Source organism: Silene latifolia, chromosome 8 (assembly GCF_048544455.1).
Source record: "Silene latifolia isolate original U9 population chromosome 8, ASM4854445v1, whole genome shotgun sequence".
NCBI lineage: Eukaryota > Viridiplantae > Streptophyta > Magnoliopsida > Caryophyllales > Caryophyllaceae > Silene > Silene latifolia.
Window position 1 is genome coordinate 16,479,604 of NC_133533.1, and position 19,290 is coordinate 16,498,893.

General features: G+C 35.9%; 2 protein-coding genes and 1 pseudogene across 2 annotated transcripts in view; 2 read left to right on the forward strand and 1 right to left on the reverse strand.

Annotated features, from left to right (window-relative positions):
- The window catches only part of LOC141596504 (nuclear transport factor 2-like), a 167,293-nt gene that overhangs the window by 114,013 nt on the left and 33,990 nt on the right, over positions 1–19,290 (forward strand). The gene's annotated exons all lie outside the window — the stretch shown is intronic.
- Positions 484–1,155, forward strand: LOC141594761 (agamous-like MADS-box protein AGL61; annotated as a pseudogene).
- Positions 10,835–12,330, reverse strand: LOC141594762 (uncharacterized). The gene is made up of 3 exons (XM_074414754.1): positions 12,033–12,330; positions 11,221–11,900; positions 10,835–11,002 (listed from the first exon to the last, which is right to left on the reverse strand). Exons 1-3 carry the CDS (start codon positions 12,328–12,330, stop codon positions 10,835–10,837), a joined length of 1,146 nt encoding a protein of 381 aa, XP_074270855.1.

Here is a 19,290-nt window from a genome sequence, read left to right on the forward strand (position 1 = left end):
TTAACTTTTTGTTTTTCCCTATGAATCACTCTGACTACTTATATGTTACATTCCTGACACTAAGACAGAATATGTGACATGATTTTACACTTTTATTACGCATTATTAACAATGTCATTTCGCCTTGTACTTCCACACACTCACTCTCGATTCAATTCCGCCTAGCATTTCACCAAATTGGGGCACCGCGCCCGACAGGGCGCGGTGCAACAACTAGTTATTATGAAAATAACAACTATTTCCAAAGACGAAAATTAAACGGTCATTATCAGCAAATGTGGAGAGAGAGTAATTAATTCCCAAAATTTTGTAGGGGGCCCACCATAAGGAACCAATAGAAATCCAAAGAAAAACCTAGATTTTATACTAGGTAGATTGGTATTATAATTATGGATTAAGTTTAACCGAGTATAAATACCCGTATATGAGTCGTCTCATTACATCACCGAAAAACTCACTACAACAAATTAGCACTTTGATATCATGGCAATATCGGCAAAAAAGGAATCAATAGGTCGCCAAAAGATTAAAGTGGCGAAAATTAAGAATCCAAATCACCTTCAAGTAACCTTCTCGAAACGCCGAGTAGGCTTTTTGAGAAGGCTAGTGAAATAGGCACTCTATGCGGAGTAGAAGCCTTCATAATAATCTTCTCCTCGGCCCAAAAACTCTTCTCTTTTGGATACCCTGATGTCGAATCCTTAGTTGATCGTTTCCTTACTCGTACCACATCATCCTCTCAATTATCCCGTAAAAATCCTACCAAACTTGAGAGTGTTCCCCAAAATTCTAATCTTTGCGAACGTAACTCGCAATTGACTAGGATAATCGATCTTCTTGAGGCCGAGAAGAACGGGGAAGAAGTGTTCAACAATATGAGAAAATCGAGCCAATGGTGGTGGGAGGCACCTATCAATAACCTCGGTTTACAAGAGTTAAAATTTCATGAGTGCCTCATTAGAAGAACTTAAGAACAATGTAGTCACTCATGCTATGTTTTTGGAAGAAAGTAAGTCTTCATCATCAATTTTAAGCAAGGATATCAATGATGTTGAGGTTTATGAACATCTCAATCTCAAGTCTATTAAGGCCAAAATTGGAGGGTTTTGTTTTCCATATCAAGTTGTCAACTCTTATGCACCCATGTTCTACTAATTATAGAATGTGCGGGTATTACCGAATTTTAATACCACCTTCTTACAGGTTTCATATGTGTTCATTTTAATAATTTTTACGGTTTAGATGTGATGTGAGAAGAGTGGAATCGAGATTCGGGACTATGGGTTAACGTCCTCTCATTTTTCTTATATTTATCATTGATTGATTAGCATCTCACTTGTCAATTTTTGTTATTTTCTCTTTTAAAAGGAAATGTTGTAATATTGCTGCTTGGTTACATGAGCTCTCACTACTACAAAACTTATGATGGACATCGGACTTTTCGCTATATGGACATCGGATACACAACCGATGTAGAGTTTGGTCATGTCCATTGTGGATTAATGGACATCGGATTTTAAACCGATGTCCATTAAAATTTGCACATCGGATTTTTAGGAAAACCGATGTCTATTTGATCAATGGACATCGGATTTTTAGGAAAACCAATGTCTATTTGATCAATGGACATCAGTTTTTTGCAAAAATCCGATGTCTATAATTATTATTTTTTATAAAAAAAAATATTACGTTGTTGCCCATATTAGTCGTACACATGATTAATTATTAGTCGTACACATGATGACAATGCAAAATGATTCCATAATCAACAAAAAATATCTGTATACAATCAATCGGTTATCCAAAGCCAATTACAAAAAAATTCATCTACATAATGTGTCAAATTTACTTAGACGACTAACCTGTACAAAAATATAAACCGATATGTAAACTGATTAATTATTTAAAAAAAGGCTCTTTCTACCTCTCTCAGCTGCTTTCATCCAAACAACGTATAAGAACATTGTAGAAAGGCCTCACTTGATGAATCTGATTTTGCAAAGCAATATTATCAGCTGCTTTGTCACGTGTCCATGACTTACCACCATTAGTGCTTCTCAACAAAATTCCACTCCCTCCAGCAACTCAAGTTTCATCCTACATATCATCAAAGCCAATGAACCTGAGTTATTGTCTACCTACTCGAGGATATTATTCAAGCAATTAAAATTGCATGGAAATAAGAAAATGAAGGAAAAAAGGATTATGTACCGGTTGCGGATCTCGGGTAGTAGTATCGGTATTTAGCTTATCACCAGTGAAACCCGAATTCAAATGATAAATACGGAGTAGTAGAAATCGAAAGAAAAAAAGTGATGATAACGAGTAAAAGAAAGAAGGCATACTGAGAGCATTAACAAAGAACACCACAGCAATAACAACAACAATAATCACACAGGAGCCTAATAATAAGCAAAAGTTATGAAACTTAAGCTAAATTAAAAGGGGAAGGGTGAAAATTCAAATTTAGGTAAAGTGAGACTATCAAACCTTAGTTTAACCCAGAAATGTTGAAATTGACAGAAACTCGCAACCAAACAGTCATTTTGTTCTTCTTAGGCACCGACTCACCAAAATTTCAGAAGCCCCCAATTAGAACAATTAGGGTTTGACGATTTTGTTCAAATTTGGTGAAGGGAGTGTATAGGATGCCGTATAAGTTTGGTCGGGTAATGGTGTTGTGGACGAGAAATATGGAGACAACAGTGATTGAGAGTACAGAAAGAATGGGAGGTTGAGAGTGAGTAAGGGGTTTTGGGGGTTAGGGTTTGGGAGTAAGAGTGAGGGAGAGGATTTGGGGAAGAATGTATCTAGTCGAAATTATAAGTCATGGCGGTGAGGCAAATATTTTTGCCGCCTATAATTTTCACTTTAGATGCACATCGGTTAAATGCAATGTTCCATGTCCATGACTTTTATATAGACATGGGTTTTATTAAATATCACATGTCCTTTAAAATCAGAAATAATGGACATGTGTTTTTTAACGCAACCGATGTACATACAATTATATGCACATCAGGTTTTTGCAAACAACCGATGTGCATGTTATGTACATCGGTTTACCAGATAATCCGATGTCCATCGACTGATGTCCATAACGAGTTTTGTAGTAGTGTCTATTACATTGATAGTCAGCAATAATATGGACTATGAAGTAATAAAATGTTCAATTTTTTTTGTTAATCTAGGTTGTCATGAGACAGTTGATGGAACAACATCGGGACAAGAATAAGGACTTGCATATGGTTTTTATTGACTTAGAAAAGGCATATGATTGGGTACCAAGAGAAGTACTTTGGTGGGCTTTGGCAAGAAAGGGTGTGTCTCGAAAATATATTGACCTCATAAAGGACATGTATGAGGGGGCTAGTGCAAGTGTTCGCACTAATGTGGGAGAACGGGAGAATTTCCCATTATCATCGGGGTGTATCAAGGTTCCGCACTTATTCCTTTTCTCTTTGCCATAGTTATGGATGAGTTGACGAGAGATATTCAGGACGGCATCCATTGGTGTATGATGTTTGCTGATGATATTGTGTTGATTGATGAGACAAAATAGGGGGTGGAGAGAAAATTGGAATTGTGGAGGCAGACTTTAGAGACTCGGGGGTTAAGGCTGAGATGGAGTAAGACTGAGTATGTAAGGTGTCCGTTCACTAATATGGCGGGGTTGAGATCGACAGAGGCGGGGAGTATTATTTTTGATGGGAATGTTGTTGAGGGGTCAGATTTTTTCAGATATCTCGGATCTATTATTCAAAAAGATGGGGAGTTAGACGGAGATGTGGCTCACAGAATTAAAGCGGGATGGTTGAAATGGAAGGGTGCTTCGGGGTTTTATGCGATAAAGATATGTCACAAAGATTAAAGGGAAAATTTTATCGCACGACAATTAGGCCTGCCTTACTTTACGGTTCCGAGTGTTGGGCCGTGAAACATTGTCACATTCAAAAGATGAGTGTGGCGGAGATGCGTATGTTGAGATGGATGTGCGGACATACAAGGAAAGATCGATTAAGGAATGAGGTGAGTAGGGAAAAGGTAAAAGTGGCGCCAATAGAGGACAAGATGATGGAAAACCGACTAAGATGGTTTGGCCACGTGAGAAGGAGACCTATGGAAGCACCAGTTAGGAGGTCGGAGACTTGGAGAACAGAAAAGGTCCCTAGAGGTAGAGGAAGACCGAGACAGACATGGTTGAGAGTGATAGAGCACGATATGAGATTTATGGGGCTTGAGGAGAGTATGGTGACGGAGAGGGCACAATGGAGGGAAAGGATACATGTTGATTTCTAATATTTGATTTTTTTTTGTTTTTTTTGGACATATTTAGTGTTTTTATTTAATTTTAAAAAAAATTAAATTATTTGTTTTTCTCTTCTTTTACACTTTTTTACCGACCACTTTCTTATATATTTTACTTGGTTTACTTTTAAGGCATTGCGGATCCTTAATTCTATTTCGGTTTTCATAATCGTTAGTCTTTTCTCTCGATTTAAATTTTAAGTTTTTATAAAAGAAATCCGAAATTCGATTTTAAAACCTGTAAGTTTACTTTGACTTTCCATTATATTTTCGCTCCCCCTTTTGTTTTTCATCTTCCTTTTTCTATTCGCTTTTTGAGGTGTGCGCTCACCTATGGACGGTTCTAAAGGATGATTCATGTTAGCCGACCCCAAATCATTTTAGGATTAAGGCTCTGATGTTGATGTTGTTGTTGTTGTTGTAATCTAGGTTGTCATTGTGATAGAGTAACACAATGTCATTCAGTTTTTCCCGGATTAATTAAAAGTCAATATTTTCTAGATATAGAAAGAAATCAGTCAAAACATATTATTCGCGCAAATCAAATTCTAAGACAGTATAGGTCTGAATCATAGTAATCAATAGAGGTGGCAATCAGATCACTCGGGTCGGTTACGGATCGGGTCAAATGTCAAACTGTAGGATACCGTTGGCATCTTCCATTTTACTTTTCCAAAAAAAAAAAAACTTTGAATACTTTCCACTAAAATTCCAATATCAATAAATATAACACAAATTCTCATTTGTGACGGGCATATTCGTCATAAGTTTACGACAGGTCAAGTATTACATATGTGATGATATGTGGGGGTAAATAAGACAAAAGCAGAATGGCTCGCGAGCAACAATATGTTTTGTCTTATCCACCCACGTGAATAATACTTGATCCGAATAGTACTTGACCCGTCGCCTCATAAACTTGCGACGGATATACCCATGATAAGGAGACTTGCTGTAAATATAAATATGAACAAATACTCAATTTTAACCTGGTAAAGCGACTTGACCATTGTTGACCGTCGTTGACCTTGTTAGGGTGGCTTTTTGGGCGGTTGAAAGACGGCTGGTCAGAGGGGATTTCGGGTTGGTGTCGTGGGTTTGGGGTGGTTATTTAACCCACTAATTGGACACGACCTAACCTGGGGTTTAGGTGGTTGGTATTGTCGACAGGGGGCGGTTGTAGTGGTGGTGTTGGGGAGGTCAGGGATGGTGGTTTGTGCGGTGGTGACGGAAAAAAGGGGAGGAAGTCGTGTTCTGGGCAGGCGGTTTTCGGGTGGGGTTTTGGTGGTTGTTGGTGGTCTGGGTTAGGGGGTTTTTGGGTGGTTCTTGTCGAGGGCGGATAGGGGAGTTGAGTAGTGGTTGTAGGTGGCAGTGAAGGTGGTGTTAGGTGGTGGTTATGGGCGGGTTTTATGGGGGTGTCAAGTGAGTGTTGTTGGTGTCGTGGGGATTAGGGCGTGCGTGTTTTGGGTTGCGGGTGGTGGTGGAGCTGGAGGTTGGTGGTTTTCGGGAGTCGGGGTGCTGCAGGCTGCTGGTGTCGGGCTTGGGTGGTGTGAGTGGTGGTCTGTGGTGGCGTGGAAGGAGGGGTTTAGGAGGGATGTTTGTGACGGGTTTTATGGGTGTAGTTGGGTGTTTGTAAGCGGGTTTTGGTTTGGTTTGTCGGGTGACTCGTGTTAGTTTATAAACGGGTCTTTAATATCGTAATAATTATATAAATGAGTCGGTTTGAATAATTTATATAATAAGAAGAATAAATAAATAAATAAATAAAGTTAGTAATTATAATTGTTGTAATTGTTATTATTATATAGGTGACGGAAATTGTGAAGAGTTTATAATCGGATTTGTTCGCTTTAATTACTGGATTGCGTAATTGGAGTGCTTGCTTGCCAGGTAGGGATAATCCTACTCAACTCGACTTTTAATTATCTATGTTTAGTATGGTGGATTACTTACGTTAAATTGAAATTGTCCATATGTTGAAAAGGGAGAATTATATTGTCTTGTGTTGGTTGTATTTAATAATATTGACAAGGTGGATGGAATTGGAATTGTTTATATTGATAATGTTGACGGGATGAACTATGTTGAATGTGATTATGACTAATGTGTAAAGCTGTGCGACAGTCAGTGTACGTTGTTGATGGAGTTTGTACACTGGGAGGTAGTAATATGTACGTTGTGAGGGAGAGGTATTATTACATATTGCGGTACGTTGTTAAGGGAGGGGTACCAAAGTAATGTGAGCACGTTGTTAAAGGAGTTGTGCTAAGTAAAGGAAAGGAGCACGTTGTCAGGGGGTTGTGCAATGAAAGTGAATTGAATTGGATTGGTAATTGTATGTTCTTGTTGTTTATGTTTTATTCCTACTCAACCTCGCGGTTGACTGTGTATTCGTGAACACCTGCGGTGAACCGTTTTATGGGGAGCAGATTTGACAGGTACCAAAGATTAGCTGACTTGGGAGCATTGGGATGAGAGCCAAACTTGGAACCTTAGATGAAGTCTAGATCACAGATATAGTTATATCACTTATTTATTTTCCGCTGCGAGTTGTAAATATTTTATATTAAGTTTTAGTTGGTTAATTTGTAATAAACATGTAATCATTAATGTTTTTAATTTAAAGTACTTTGGTGAGTTGGTCTTTGTTATTCACTACCTCGGGAAACCGAGATGGTAACAGTCTTATTTATTTGGAAATGTCTAGCTAAAGGATCCTAAATAAATGGGGGTGTTATAATTTTAAATTAGTAAAAATACTTATGAGAGATATACTTTTATTTTTTATAATAAACTCACAATTTTTAGAAACCAGACAATTATTAAAATTATATAATTTATGTCGTTTAGGATTTTGAACAATACTAAAAATATTTTTCAACTTTTTTTTTCCATTTTCTAAAAATTGCTTTCTAATTATTATTTCATAATCCTATATAATTGCTTTTGCAATATATGGTCAATTAGTTGACGAATAAATTAATATATGAGTAAATTATCATATAGGAAATATAAGTAAGATGTCGGGATATTTCTGTAACATAAAAGCAAATGTTGGATTATTCTTGTTAAAATCAAAAGGTTGGGTTATTTTCAAAATATTTGACTAACATTGGGTTATTTTTGTTAAATTTGCTTATAATTTATAGTTTAACAATCAATTTTATTTTAGTTTATTTTAATAAAAAATTATAATTTTGAATTTAATTATAAGATTAAATTTTAAATATAATATCGTATTTTAATGAAAATATAATGATCTAAAGAAAGAAAGTTTTACTTATTACCTTTTTTTAGTTAAATGTCTTTTAAAGGGAGGATTAAGAGAATTTAAGTTACCGAAATTTTGATCAAATCAGCTACTCTGTACTTTGAACAAATGAGGTAACTGAAATACGTTGACAAACAAAGCCATGTGTTTGAACAAAAATTGACTCTCTAAATTTCACTTATTTGTTTATTTAATTTATTCTAAAGGCATGCTTGGTTCACACAAAAAGGTATGAGGTATGAGTTTGAAATGAGTCAAACCCATACCAAGTGTTTGTTTCACAAATTCATGGGGTGTTTGGTTCACCTCATATAGCTATGAGGTATGAGTTTGGAATGAGTCAAACTCATACCAGGTGTTTGTTTGGTGAAAATATGGGTTTCATACCATACCTCAAACTCATGAGATATGAGTTTCTCATACCCAAAGAGGGGGGTGGGTATGAGATTGATACCCATGGGTATCAAATTAGAAATAACAAAGAAATTGAAAAAAATATTAGATATTATAATTAAAATCATTTATATATATTTTGATTAAATCTTTATTTACATGGTTTTATGGTATTAAAAATAATTATTAAAAGTATTGTATTTCAAAGATTATTAATTACGATTGATTCTAAACTCATACCGCTCGTAAATGAAACAAACACAAGGTATGAGAAATCAAGTTCCAAACCCATACCACTCCGGTATGATTCCTGATTTCAAACTCATACCCACGAACGAAACAAACACCCCCTCAAGGGTTTCATACCCATACCTCAAACCCATGAGATATGAGTTTCTCATACCCAAGGAGGGAGTGGGTATGAGATTGATACCCATGAGTATCAAACTAAAATGAACAAAAACAAGAGAACAAATTATAGAATATATTGTAAATCCAATTTTTTATATACTCCGTACTTATTTGATTAAATAATCATTTTCATAATTTTATAATACTAAAAATCATTATTTACAATATTTAATTTATGCATTTTAACCTAGGAATCAAGTTCGAAACTCATACCACCCGGTATAATTCCTGATTCAAACTCATCCCCATATAACTAAAAGAATAAGAAAACTCAATGTTTTTCCCGCCTAAATGCATTCTCCTATAAGTGGGCCAATTTTTTTTGTCATCTTAATTCACTACAATTCAATATATTAGTGGGCCAACGAAAAATTCAACTATAAGTATAATTTTTTCTGTAAAACAATAAACTCGGTGGGCCCCAAACATTGATATTTTATATTAATACTACCTTATTTAATAATAATAGAATTTCCATAATTATAGGCGCAATCTTTGCCACAAATAAAATATTCAGTATCCTATATTTCTATACACAGAAAAGTTCTGGCTCCAAACATTATAGTGTTTGTATAAAGTATAATATAGATTATAGAGTATAAATAAAGAGTATAATTAATACAAATAAAATCTCCAAAATCTTATAGGATACCAAGGTCATTTTAAATAACGTACAAAAATTAGCTATGATGGATAAATAAATTTTGACATTGAAACTGAGTTTGATTAAAGTTAAGTAAAAAAACCAACTGATTATATAAATGAAACGTGTCAACTTCGCTCTTTTTAATCTTTCCATCGTATACAACTATACAAGCTAACATGTTTTAATGTCCAATATAAAAATGTGATATTATTATTGTTATTTTGTGCTTTTTTATATATTCTCTTCATTAAACGATCTAGGATGCGAAATCCATTAACTTGAAAATTTTCATGAAAAATCTAAATCACTAATTTGTATTCACGCTTAATATACCCGTAGTATATTAATTTGTTTTTTTTTTAAGTTGGTGGTTGGAGTTGATAAAATTTCAATTTTATTTGCTTTTTTTTTTTCTAAAATAAATTGTCCTTTTTTTTAAGTTAACTAATCCTTATTAATATGGGTTGTTCTTAATAAAGGATAAGGAGTAAGAACCAATAATTCTAATTTTTCCTATTAAAAATAAAAGAAAAAAAGAATATAGCGGTAAATAGTATTTTTTATTGTTTGTAAATCATCCTTCTAGATGTGTCGTATATATATATATATATATTTTCGGGTTAAAAGGTCAATATGCGCTTTATAATAACATAGTACTGACCCTATATTAAATTATGTTATTCCATCATAGTCAGCTATCATTATTTTTAATAATAAAAATAGGTTCACACAAAAATAACTTAATCTAAAAGTCATTTGAATAATAAACTTTTTTTTATAATATTACTAAAACTAGTTTTAAACCCGTGCAAAATTGCACGGGTATGTATTTGGGCCGGAATGAATTTTTTTTAATGTATATTTGTTTTTGCATTTCTATTGTACCTATCTAAATGGTCTAAATCAACGATGTACATAATTAATGTTTAAATTTCTTAAAAACATGTCTTCACATGCACTGGTTTATAAGGAAATAACGTAATCTAATCTTGTAAATAAAAAATGCATACATACAAAACTTTACATTCGGATAAAAGAAATATAATCTAATAATCAACTTTAACATATGCAAGTTATTCTAAAAATTGAAAAATTTCATGATACACTACATTAGTAGTCGTAGTAGAAGTACGCATATCTGAGTCACAAATTAAAATTTTCAAGCCTTCTTTTCGGGTGACCCTGGAAAGTGCGACATAAAGCTGGCCATGACTAAACACTGGTCTTGGAAGATAGATCCGACTGAGATAAAGACGGCCTTGACTCTTGTTTATCGTCATTGCAAAACAAACAGCGATGGGGAATTGTCTTCTACTGAAACGTACTGGAAATCTACTGGTGTCCGATGGAGTAAGTGTTAGTCGAGCAATATGCACTCTATCACCTTTATGACTACCACTTAAGACAGTACATCTTATCACGCGTGCCCCCATATCAGTCACAATTAGTCTAGTGCCGTTACACAACCCACGTGATTGATCAATGTTTCGCAGAAGCATCACCATAGCACCGACCTTCAACTTCAATCGGTGATCGGGAGTCCACATTTAATACTTGTTGAGGAATTCAATAGAGTGAATGTCACCGCCACCTGTACCTCTGTCATCACTACACACCTCATCGAAGCTTAAATAAATTCTCTCATCCTTTTTAATAAGCGACAAAACATATTCATTTACTGATTCAACAATCTTGTGAGTAGGGGCCAGGATTGCCCTTTGTTGGAGATATTCCGGATTCCACAATTGTGCTAGCAGATCCGGATAAGTGACATCTACTAATGTCTTAATAGGATTCGTCACATCCTAAATTAGTAAGTCGGCTGGTAATTCTAGATCAACTTCGCCATCATTTTCACCGCCTGCTATACCATCTCCAATCTCCAAGAGCCATTCGAAGAATTTTCGTAACTCCTCAACATTGTCAGTTGAACTACCAACTTGCAATCGCATATTTTTGGTCAATCTAAGTACCTATAAGTGGTATACGTTTTAAATTATATAAATACAGTACGACAAAAATAATTTAACTAAGACTCACATAAAACGGTAATATTGATATTTAAAGAAAGAAATATATATACCTTGCAGAAAGATCATAAATACGATGAACACAGGGATGCAGCCACAACATCTACTCTACTTCCTTTTGAAACAACCGGTAATGTCTGTCTAAAATCACCCCCGAATACCACAACTTTCCCACCAAACGGCACTTCAGCATTTCCCACGTCCAAAACACGCATAACATCTTTTAAACTTTTATCAAGGGCCTCAAAGCAATGCCTATGAGTCATCGGTTCTTCATCCCATATTATGAGTTTAGCACGTATCAAAAGTTCAGCTAAATCACTGCCGGGCTTAATTCGGGAGCATATGGAATCCTCCGTTACATTAATGGAAATTCCAAACCTGGAATGAGCCGTTACACCACCTGGTATCAATGTTGCTGCAATTCCACTTGACACAACAGCCACAACAATATCGCCCTTACTCCTGAAACAGGCACACAAAGCTCTCCAAAAGAAAGTTTTCCCAGTTCCACCATATCCATAAACGAAGAACACCCCTCCTTTGTTATTTAAAGCAGCTTCCATCACTTCATTATACACCAACCTCTGCTCGTCAGTCATTGAAGATAACTGAATCTCATGTTCTTCATTCAAGGATTGTCTATCGTACGACAACGCATCCATGACTAAACTATTTCGATGATGTGTCGTTGCAGACATGTCTGGGAACGGCATTCCCTCAAATCGACGAAGTGAACTACCATTTATTTGAAGAGAATTTTCAATATCAATAAGTGCATAATTTTGCAACTCTTCATCGGTAAGCTGTAAATCTTTGGTTAAAAAAGTTGCAATATTATCTATGTGATTTTATATACTGCAGCAATCAATTCATAGAATAGATGAAGGTAAGAATGCGAAATATGAAGAATTGTTTTAAAGTTGTTCTAATTAAAATAGCGGTAAATGTTTACTATTAAATGAAGACACACCTTGATTGTTAAGAATAGTGCGTTGCCTATGAAGGATGTCGTCCGATAGCAGTTGCCAAGTTTCGTCCCAGACTCTGCTCGGCATAGACAAAGTGCCACAAAATAATAACGTCGCGAACAAATTTCTCAAGTAGAAGCCAGACCCCCAATCAGCTGCTTCGTTGATAGCTGCAATATACTCTCGATCATCACCAATTAATCCCAATGCATAACATGCTTCTCTAAATGTCAGATGAACAAACTGATTCACAGTCCTAATATCCTCAAAACATTTTGGTCCCTTAACGTGATTCAACATTACTCTCATGAAATACAATTCACCACATTTGGGGAACGTGAACCAACCTACCAATTGTAAATCCTTTTTTCCTAAGGCTCCATTGACGAAGTTTCTTTTTCCAAACAAATTTGGTTGGAAATTCACAGTACAATAATTCTTTAGCAACCTGCATCTCTTCTACTGTCGAATTATTACATCCCATCCAATTAAGAAATTGTGACACTCCGAGCGAAGTCTTTTCTACGACCTCATCAACCCAATCATCATCGTGGAAGACAATAGGTTGCTCATCCGGAAGATGGTATTGTAGCCTTTCAACAACAGGAGTTCTGTAGTGGATATCAAACCCAAAAATTCTCCAAGCGGCTTCACATGCAGAGAGATATCGACAATCGTAAAACCTCTTAATCTCATCAAATCGACCAGGGTCCTCCTCATTACGTCGTGTATAAGACGACTGCATGGTAACTCGATCAGAGCCCTTGTTAATGTACTTAAATAGGTACTTTATGGATCTAGATTGATTACACCATTCGACATTGATATGAGCCCGATATTTCAACAACAACTGAGAGTTATATGGAATGACAAAATCATTTCCCAGGGGCACATCATCTTTAATCACCGTAACTCCTTTCTTGCTTCTCTTGTATATAGGGTACCCATCACCGTCAACCGTTGTTCTCTCGGTGCACGGCTTTGGGTAATATTTTGAGCACTTGCCCCCGACCATGCACGGACATGAGGGCTTTGCTTTACCACACAGTCCATAAAGCATATACTCGCAAACAACACTATGTAAGACGGGATCTGTAGTCGGATCAGGAATCTCCGCGAAAATGATTTTGTCGACATCTGCGGCTGTAGGAAATTTGTCCTCCCGATGTAGGAACAATACTATATGGGCATGAGGTAGTCCACATTTTTGAAATTCAATAGTATACACGACTGCAAAAAACACGTTCATAAATGTCATTAGATTTTTCTACAGTAATGCTAAAAAAGCAAACGATATATTAAATTAAAAGATTAGCAATTGGTAGTACCTCCTCGCGCTCTTCCAAAAATATGTCGATCCTTTAAGTCCCTAATCAACTCATCGAGCTTCATTTTAAAGACGCGACAGACAATATCTGGACGATCCTCGGGTCGCAAGCCTCTTTTAGAAACAAATCGTACTATTTCCGGCCACTTTGGATTACAGGTGAAAGTGATGAATAAATCTGGATAACCAAACCACTTACAAATAGTCATGGTATCGAGGAAATTTGTTTTTTTCCAATTGTCACCTCCGGGGAAAGAATAAGGCACGATAAACCGAGTACCCGCCGAAGATGGCTCAACATCTCCTCTTCCAACAGCATTTGAGAGGTTCTTATAATTATCAACTCGAAGTCGATCTTGGTTAAAACGAATGAAATTGAGCCTATGCGATTCGACCAGCATATAACAATCAACTAAAAATTGGTGGAATGTCTTACCAGATAATAAGATCGTTGGAAATTCAACATCTGGTGGTCTCTCTATAAGATGATAAGCAAACCACTCCCTACACGTTGTTTCTTCACGTGGTTGGTCACTCGTGCTAACACCAATAGAAGAAGCACTATGTAGGATACCCGGCCTATACCCATCTTCTCCGGATGGAATTAACAAAGGATATTGTAAGGGGGTGTATAAGGGTGCAACTCGGATATCCCATTGTAAACCACCGCACGAACTTCTCACAATAATATCTCGCTTCTCCATATGTGGACCAATATCACCCTCAATTAAAGCCGCTACCTCTAAAACTGTTGGAAGATTGTAAGTTCTTCCATCACTTGATCTCCTTGAAATCAGTTTGATACTCACTTCACTGTCTATATTTTCAGTCAGTCTATCCCTAACCTTCCTAAATGTCTTTGCAATTGTATTGTGCGCGTCAATCATATTTTCCAACAATCGTATTAACTCGTCATTGAACCTTGATGGATCTCCTGGACTACAATTAAAAATAAAATTATTGCCTACGAAAAATATTATTATACAAAAAAAAAAAATTTACGGAAAGAAAATATATTTACCTAATTGCATTTTTTCGATTTTGAACTTCCTCTTCCCTGTCATATATGTAAAGTTGACAGAACTTTGGGCTTGCATCACCGGTCGGTACCAAAGTCCCTATCCGATGTCAATTTTGACCTCCCATCCTAAAGGTATACGGCCTTTACCTTGATTGATGGAATGATCGATTTTACCGCCCATAGAAGTGAATGAGAACATCGAGTTATAAGCTCTAATGTTTTCTCTATAATGATTGCTAAATCGATGCTGACCGGTCAACAACGACTTTATAAGTTCAAAGTTTGTTGTAGAAATGCGAGTTCAACTTTTCCATCAGAACAACAAAGTGAGAACTTAGGACGTCTTGTACCACGTCTTTTATCTTTTCTCTCCTCAAACCACATCAACGCGTGACATTTCTCGCACTCATATTCTGCATCACCATAGTCCCAATATCCTTCCCATGCTAAACAGTTTTCAAAACAAAATTCATAAATTGAGACATAAAAATTAGACTACAATAACGAAACCATGTTGCAATTAAAATTAAAAAATAAAAAGTCATGAATGAACTAACCATCATTATTTAACGGCACGGAAGTATTTTGCTGACTTCTCGAGGATTCGCCATGTGAATAGGATGCATTAAAAAAACAACTACCGGGTGTTTGTTCAATTCGGTTTACAGACGGAATGACTTCATTGAAAGTTTCACCATATTCAGCACATAGATCTCTCACTAAGCGCTCAACAACATCGGTCGGACTACATATAAGTTCTACACAACGTTTTTAATTAAAATTAAGACATTCACAAACGTTAATACATGTTAAATGTAAAAAATTAAATATAGATATATATACCTGTCACGTTGGAGGTTGCTCGTGTAAAATTGACCGTTTTTTGAGAAACGTCACTATGAACGCTACCACCACGTTTCTTAGAGAATCGCGACTGTCTTTTTTCTCTTGCCGTTCTTGCCCTTAACTTATTAGGCGTTATAATAACAGAGTTGGAATATGATAGAGGAGGATCATTAAAAACATTACTTGGCGGGGTTGTTATCGCTATCTGTTCAGTTGTAGTTCTTCTGCTGCTTCGGTTACACGGGGTATGAGAAACTGAAATTTTCACAATTTGTAATGAGTTATTATAATTTTCTAAAAAGAACAAATGAAACATGATTAAAATAAAAATGTAAAAAATTGAATATATGTAGTAAAATATTAACAATTAAAAATAAAGAAGTACCGTTGCTAATGTCAGATAGCGGTACTCGAGGATTTGACATTGATTGTGGCGTATTGTCCGTAATCATCAAGTTTCTTTCTGATATTCGAACACCTATATTGGTAAAACATAACGACAAAGACAAATTATGTCAAACGTTATATTTTATTGTACATTTTGAAACTGTAAACAACGTGGACTGTATGTAAACTCATCTCGAACAAAATTAAAAGGCCAAACGATATCACAAATGGGCTGACAACGACCCAATTTGCAGTCAATATCTCGAAAACCCAAATTTGGGCTCACGAGTTCTTTCATTCCCGTCCAACCCAAGTAAGAAAAATACCCTAATACTAACCTATCTTATACTAATTTGGGTCCAAAACTTTCTACATTTCCCGTCCAGCCCAATTCCCGAACAAAAATTAAAAAACAAACAATAGCAAACATGGGGTTATAGAAATGCGAATTTGGGCTCAACCTTTTTACATTTCCCGTCCAGCCCAAATGACGAAAACCCTAATAATTACCCCACCTATATATACCCCCTCCCCCACAAGAAAACCCTAGAATTCCGTCTCATATCCATTACACGCCTCCGTCTTTATCTCCCTCTCTCTCTCTGCTTCACTCTCTCACTAAAAACCTAAAACTAAAGTAGTATGCAGCTCATCCTTTTCGTCTCTTTTACTCAGTCTACCTTCATATTGCACACACAAACATCTTCATTACTAAATTAGATCTCTCACTAAAACTTAGACACTCTCATCTCGTCCCTTGTGCACCCTAATTCCGATTACTAACCATTCATTGTCCGATCTGTTTTTCCCGCATGCACACGGTCATTCTTTAACATGGTGAAGAGAGTCTTGTTCTTAGGACCGTTTATTGAAGATGTATTAATGGTAAGTTTAATTTTACTATATTCTTTAATGTTATTTCCGCCGCTTAATAAGTAAAATTGAAATTTTTTTCGACTTTTTTAAACTAAAATCGTTGTTTTTATTGTTAGATCTATCAATTTTATGACATATTTGAGTTGATGGTAATTAGAAAATCGACATATAATTAAAATGGTTGTTTATAATGTCAGATTTATAAATTTTATGACATATTTGAGTTGATGCTAATTAGAAAATCGACAAATAATTTTTTTTTAAGATCATTTTCACTTCTTGCTAAAATACAATGATTTTTAATTAGATCTAAGTGTTTATTTGATATACATGCTATTAACAACTTAAAATCAATTTTTCTTCATATTTATTGCATTTTTTTTCGTAATATAGTCGATCTGTGACGGATTTAGAATGTATTGATGTAGATACCCGTATCCGTCGATATTGGAATTTATAGAGAACCCGACAAACACCCGATGATGATAGGACACACGTATTCTTTAGTTGTCATTGTCATTATTTGGGCTCGTTTTACGATGTAGAATGAGCGTTGTCGACGAATTATTTTATTAATTTAAATGATATTTAAATTAAATGTTTTTTTAAAGTGAATTCATTTTATTGTTTTAATTTGGATTTATTTTCTTAAATTTATTTTATTGAAAATAAAATATATATTTGATTTGAAAAATCATTCTTTAGTTATTTGATTTGAAAAATCAATTTATATCGTTTATAAACCGTATTTGAAGAACTCGATTTTTACAACGATTTTATACGCGATTTTGAGCTCGTTTTCTACTTGATTTGGGCTCGATTTTCGACGCACTTTCGGCCCAACCTCCTCTCCCATAACCCGTGTTCGATTCTTAGCTGAAGCCTACCCCAAACCCTTTGTTTAACCCATCCAATTCCCGTCCCAAACACTCCATAAACAGCCCGCAAATAACACGGCCTCCTCCCCTGTTTTGCGTGCTCAAACCCGAGTCCAAAACCCGCTCCAAACACCAAATAAACCCGTGCCCATTAACCCTAAACCATACCCTAGTATCCTACCCATATTACCTTAGCTTAACCACCAAGCAAACCCCCCATACAAACCCTAAAAACCCCACGAAATAGCTGATGGACAGCAGCTATGCAAACCGAGCCCGACTGCTTGTTGCTCTCTTAAACCCTACTTTAACTCCCTATAAATACCTCCTCTCCACCATACATTCAGGCCTCTAAGTTATCCATACATACTACCATCACTCACAAGCATTAAACTCCAGAAACAAACCCTAATTGCCTCTCAAAACCCTCGACAAATACGAGACATTCAAACTGAGAAACAGTTTGTGTCTCTCTCGAAATACCATTCGTTCCCCCTTCAAATCTCCATTAAAACTCAAGTTTCTTGCTCCTAATTAACCATATAACATCTATCTACATCTTAGACAAAGATTCACGAGCCAAATTGACCTTGAGAGTACACGAATCCCCTCGAAAAACAGAGTGTCATACACTCTGTTTTCGCGGCTTTTCCTGTCTGTCCAGTTCTGTTTGTGCTCGTTTTTCGTGACCAATAACTCAGAACGAGCGTGGTTTGCTTTAATATATTTGTTCTACTCTCTTTCTAGTTTTCAAAACATCTTTTAAATCTAATTTTCACCGTGAAACGAGTGAGAAATTGCAGTTTGAAAGTCGTTGTCCAGATTTACCAAAAAAACGTGTTGTTGCTTTGTTCCTTCGTCGACGACGGCCTCTCGAGATAAAATCTACGATCGATTACGACCCAAGACGGTGTCAACTATACATGTAGGTTGAGGGTGCATCAAATCCTCCTCTTCTCCCTTTTATTTCGTTCTTTTTATGTTTGTTTTTTTTATAGTTCGTTTTTACTTTGTTTATCGTTTTGTTTATCGTTTTATTTCGTTAACTATGAAACTAGTTAGTTTGAGTACGAGTTAAAGTACCACCATGAACACCCGCATTGACTTGAGTCGGGAAAGAAATCCGCCACATCGGTCGGTCGTATCCCCCTTCTCATTTACATATCCTCGTGTTCAAGGTAGGGCATTAAATAAACGAATTCTAACTTTGTTCCTCGCTTTTGACCCCTCGCTTGTTTCGTTCAATTCGACCTACCCTAGGACCCGTTGCATGTTAGTTCGACCCCTGTTTGTTAACATATGATTCATTTAGACGACTTTAGATCGATTAAATAACCTAATTAGACATGTTAGGGTGCTTCGACACAAGCATTAAAATCGACCAACAATTCTATAACCTAATTGAATGCATCTCTCTTTTCACCTAATTTCTCGCTAGTATAAGAGTGCGTGATTAGCACCTTCTTATTAAAACTCGACGAGTTAACTTAATTAGCGAGTTTGACCTAATTAGACCCTTTATTAGGCCGTGTAGAATGCATTCGCACGATATCTTCTCAATCGATTAACGTCGCTTTCTAACCTGTTTTCTAACTCGTTTTCCAACTCGTTTCACAATCTTTTGATCTAACTAACGAACCTGACCTAGGAACTAGGGTGGCCGTGTCTGGGGCCGTGTGCTTGGCCGTGCCTTTTGCAATTCTTGCTTCATCTTTATATCGTTTATTCATCGTTGTTTTGTATTTTGTAATTACCTTCTGCTTATCGAGTCGTCTCTTGTAATTCACTTGTAATTAGTTTTCTTTTGGGTTGAGTCAATCGATTTATAAAAACCTTAGTCTTATTTGGTTAGATAGTTGTGCTCCAATTCATGTAAGAGCGTAGTAAATCGCATGCTGTTTAAAGCAACATGGCCCGATTTATGC

Coding starts and splice junctions, on each gene's coding strand:
- LOC141594762 (XM_074414754.1), bottom strand. CDS start 12,330: ATGTTGAATCACGTTAAGGGACCAAAATGTTTTGAGGATATTAGGACT. Junction 11,901..12,032: donor CACTATTCTTAACAATCAAG/GTGTGTCTTCAT, acceptor AAAATCACATAG/ATAATATTGCAACTTTTTTA. Junction 11,003..11,220: donor CGTTTGGTGGGAAAGTTGTG/GTATTCGGGGGT, acceptor TACCACTTATAG/GTACTTAGATTGACCAAAAA.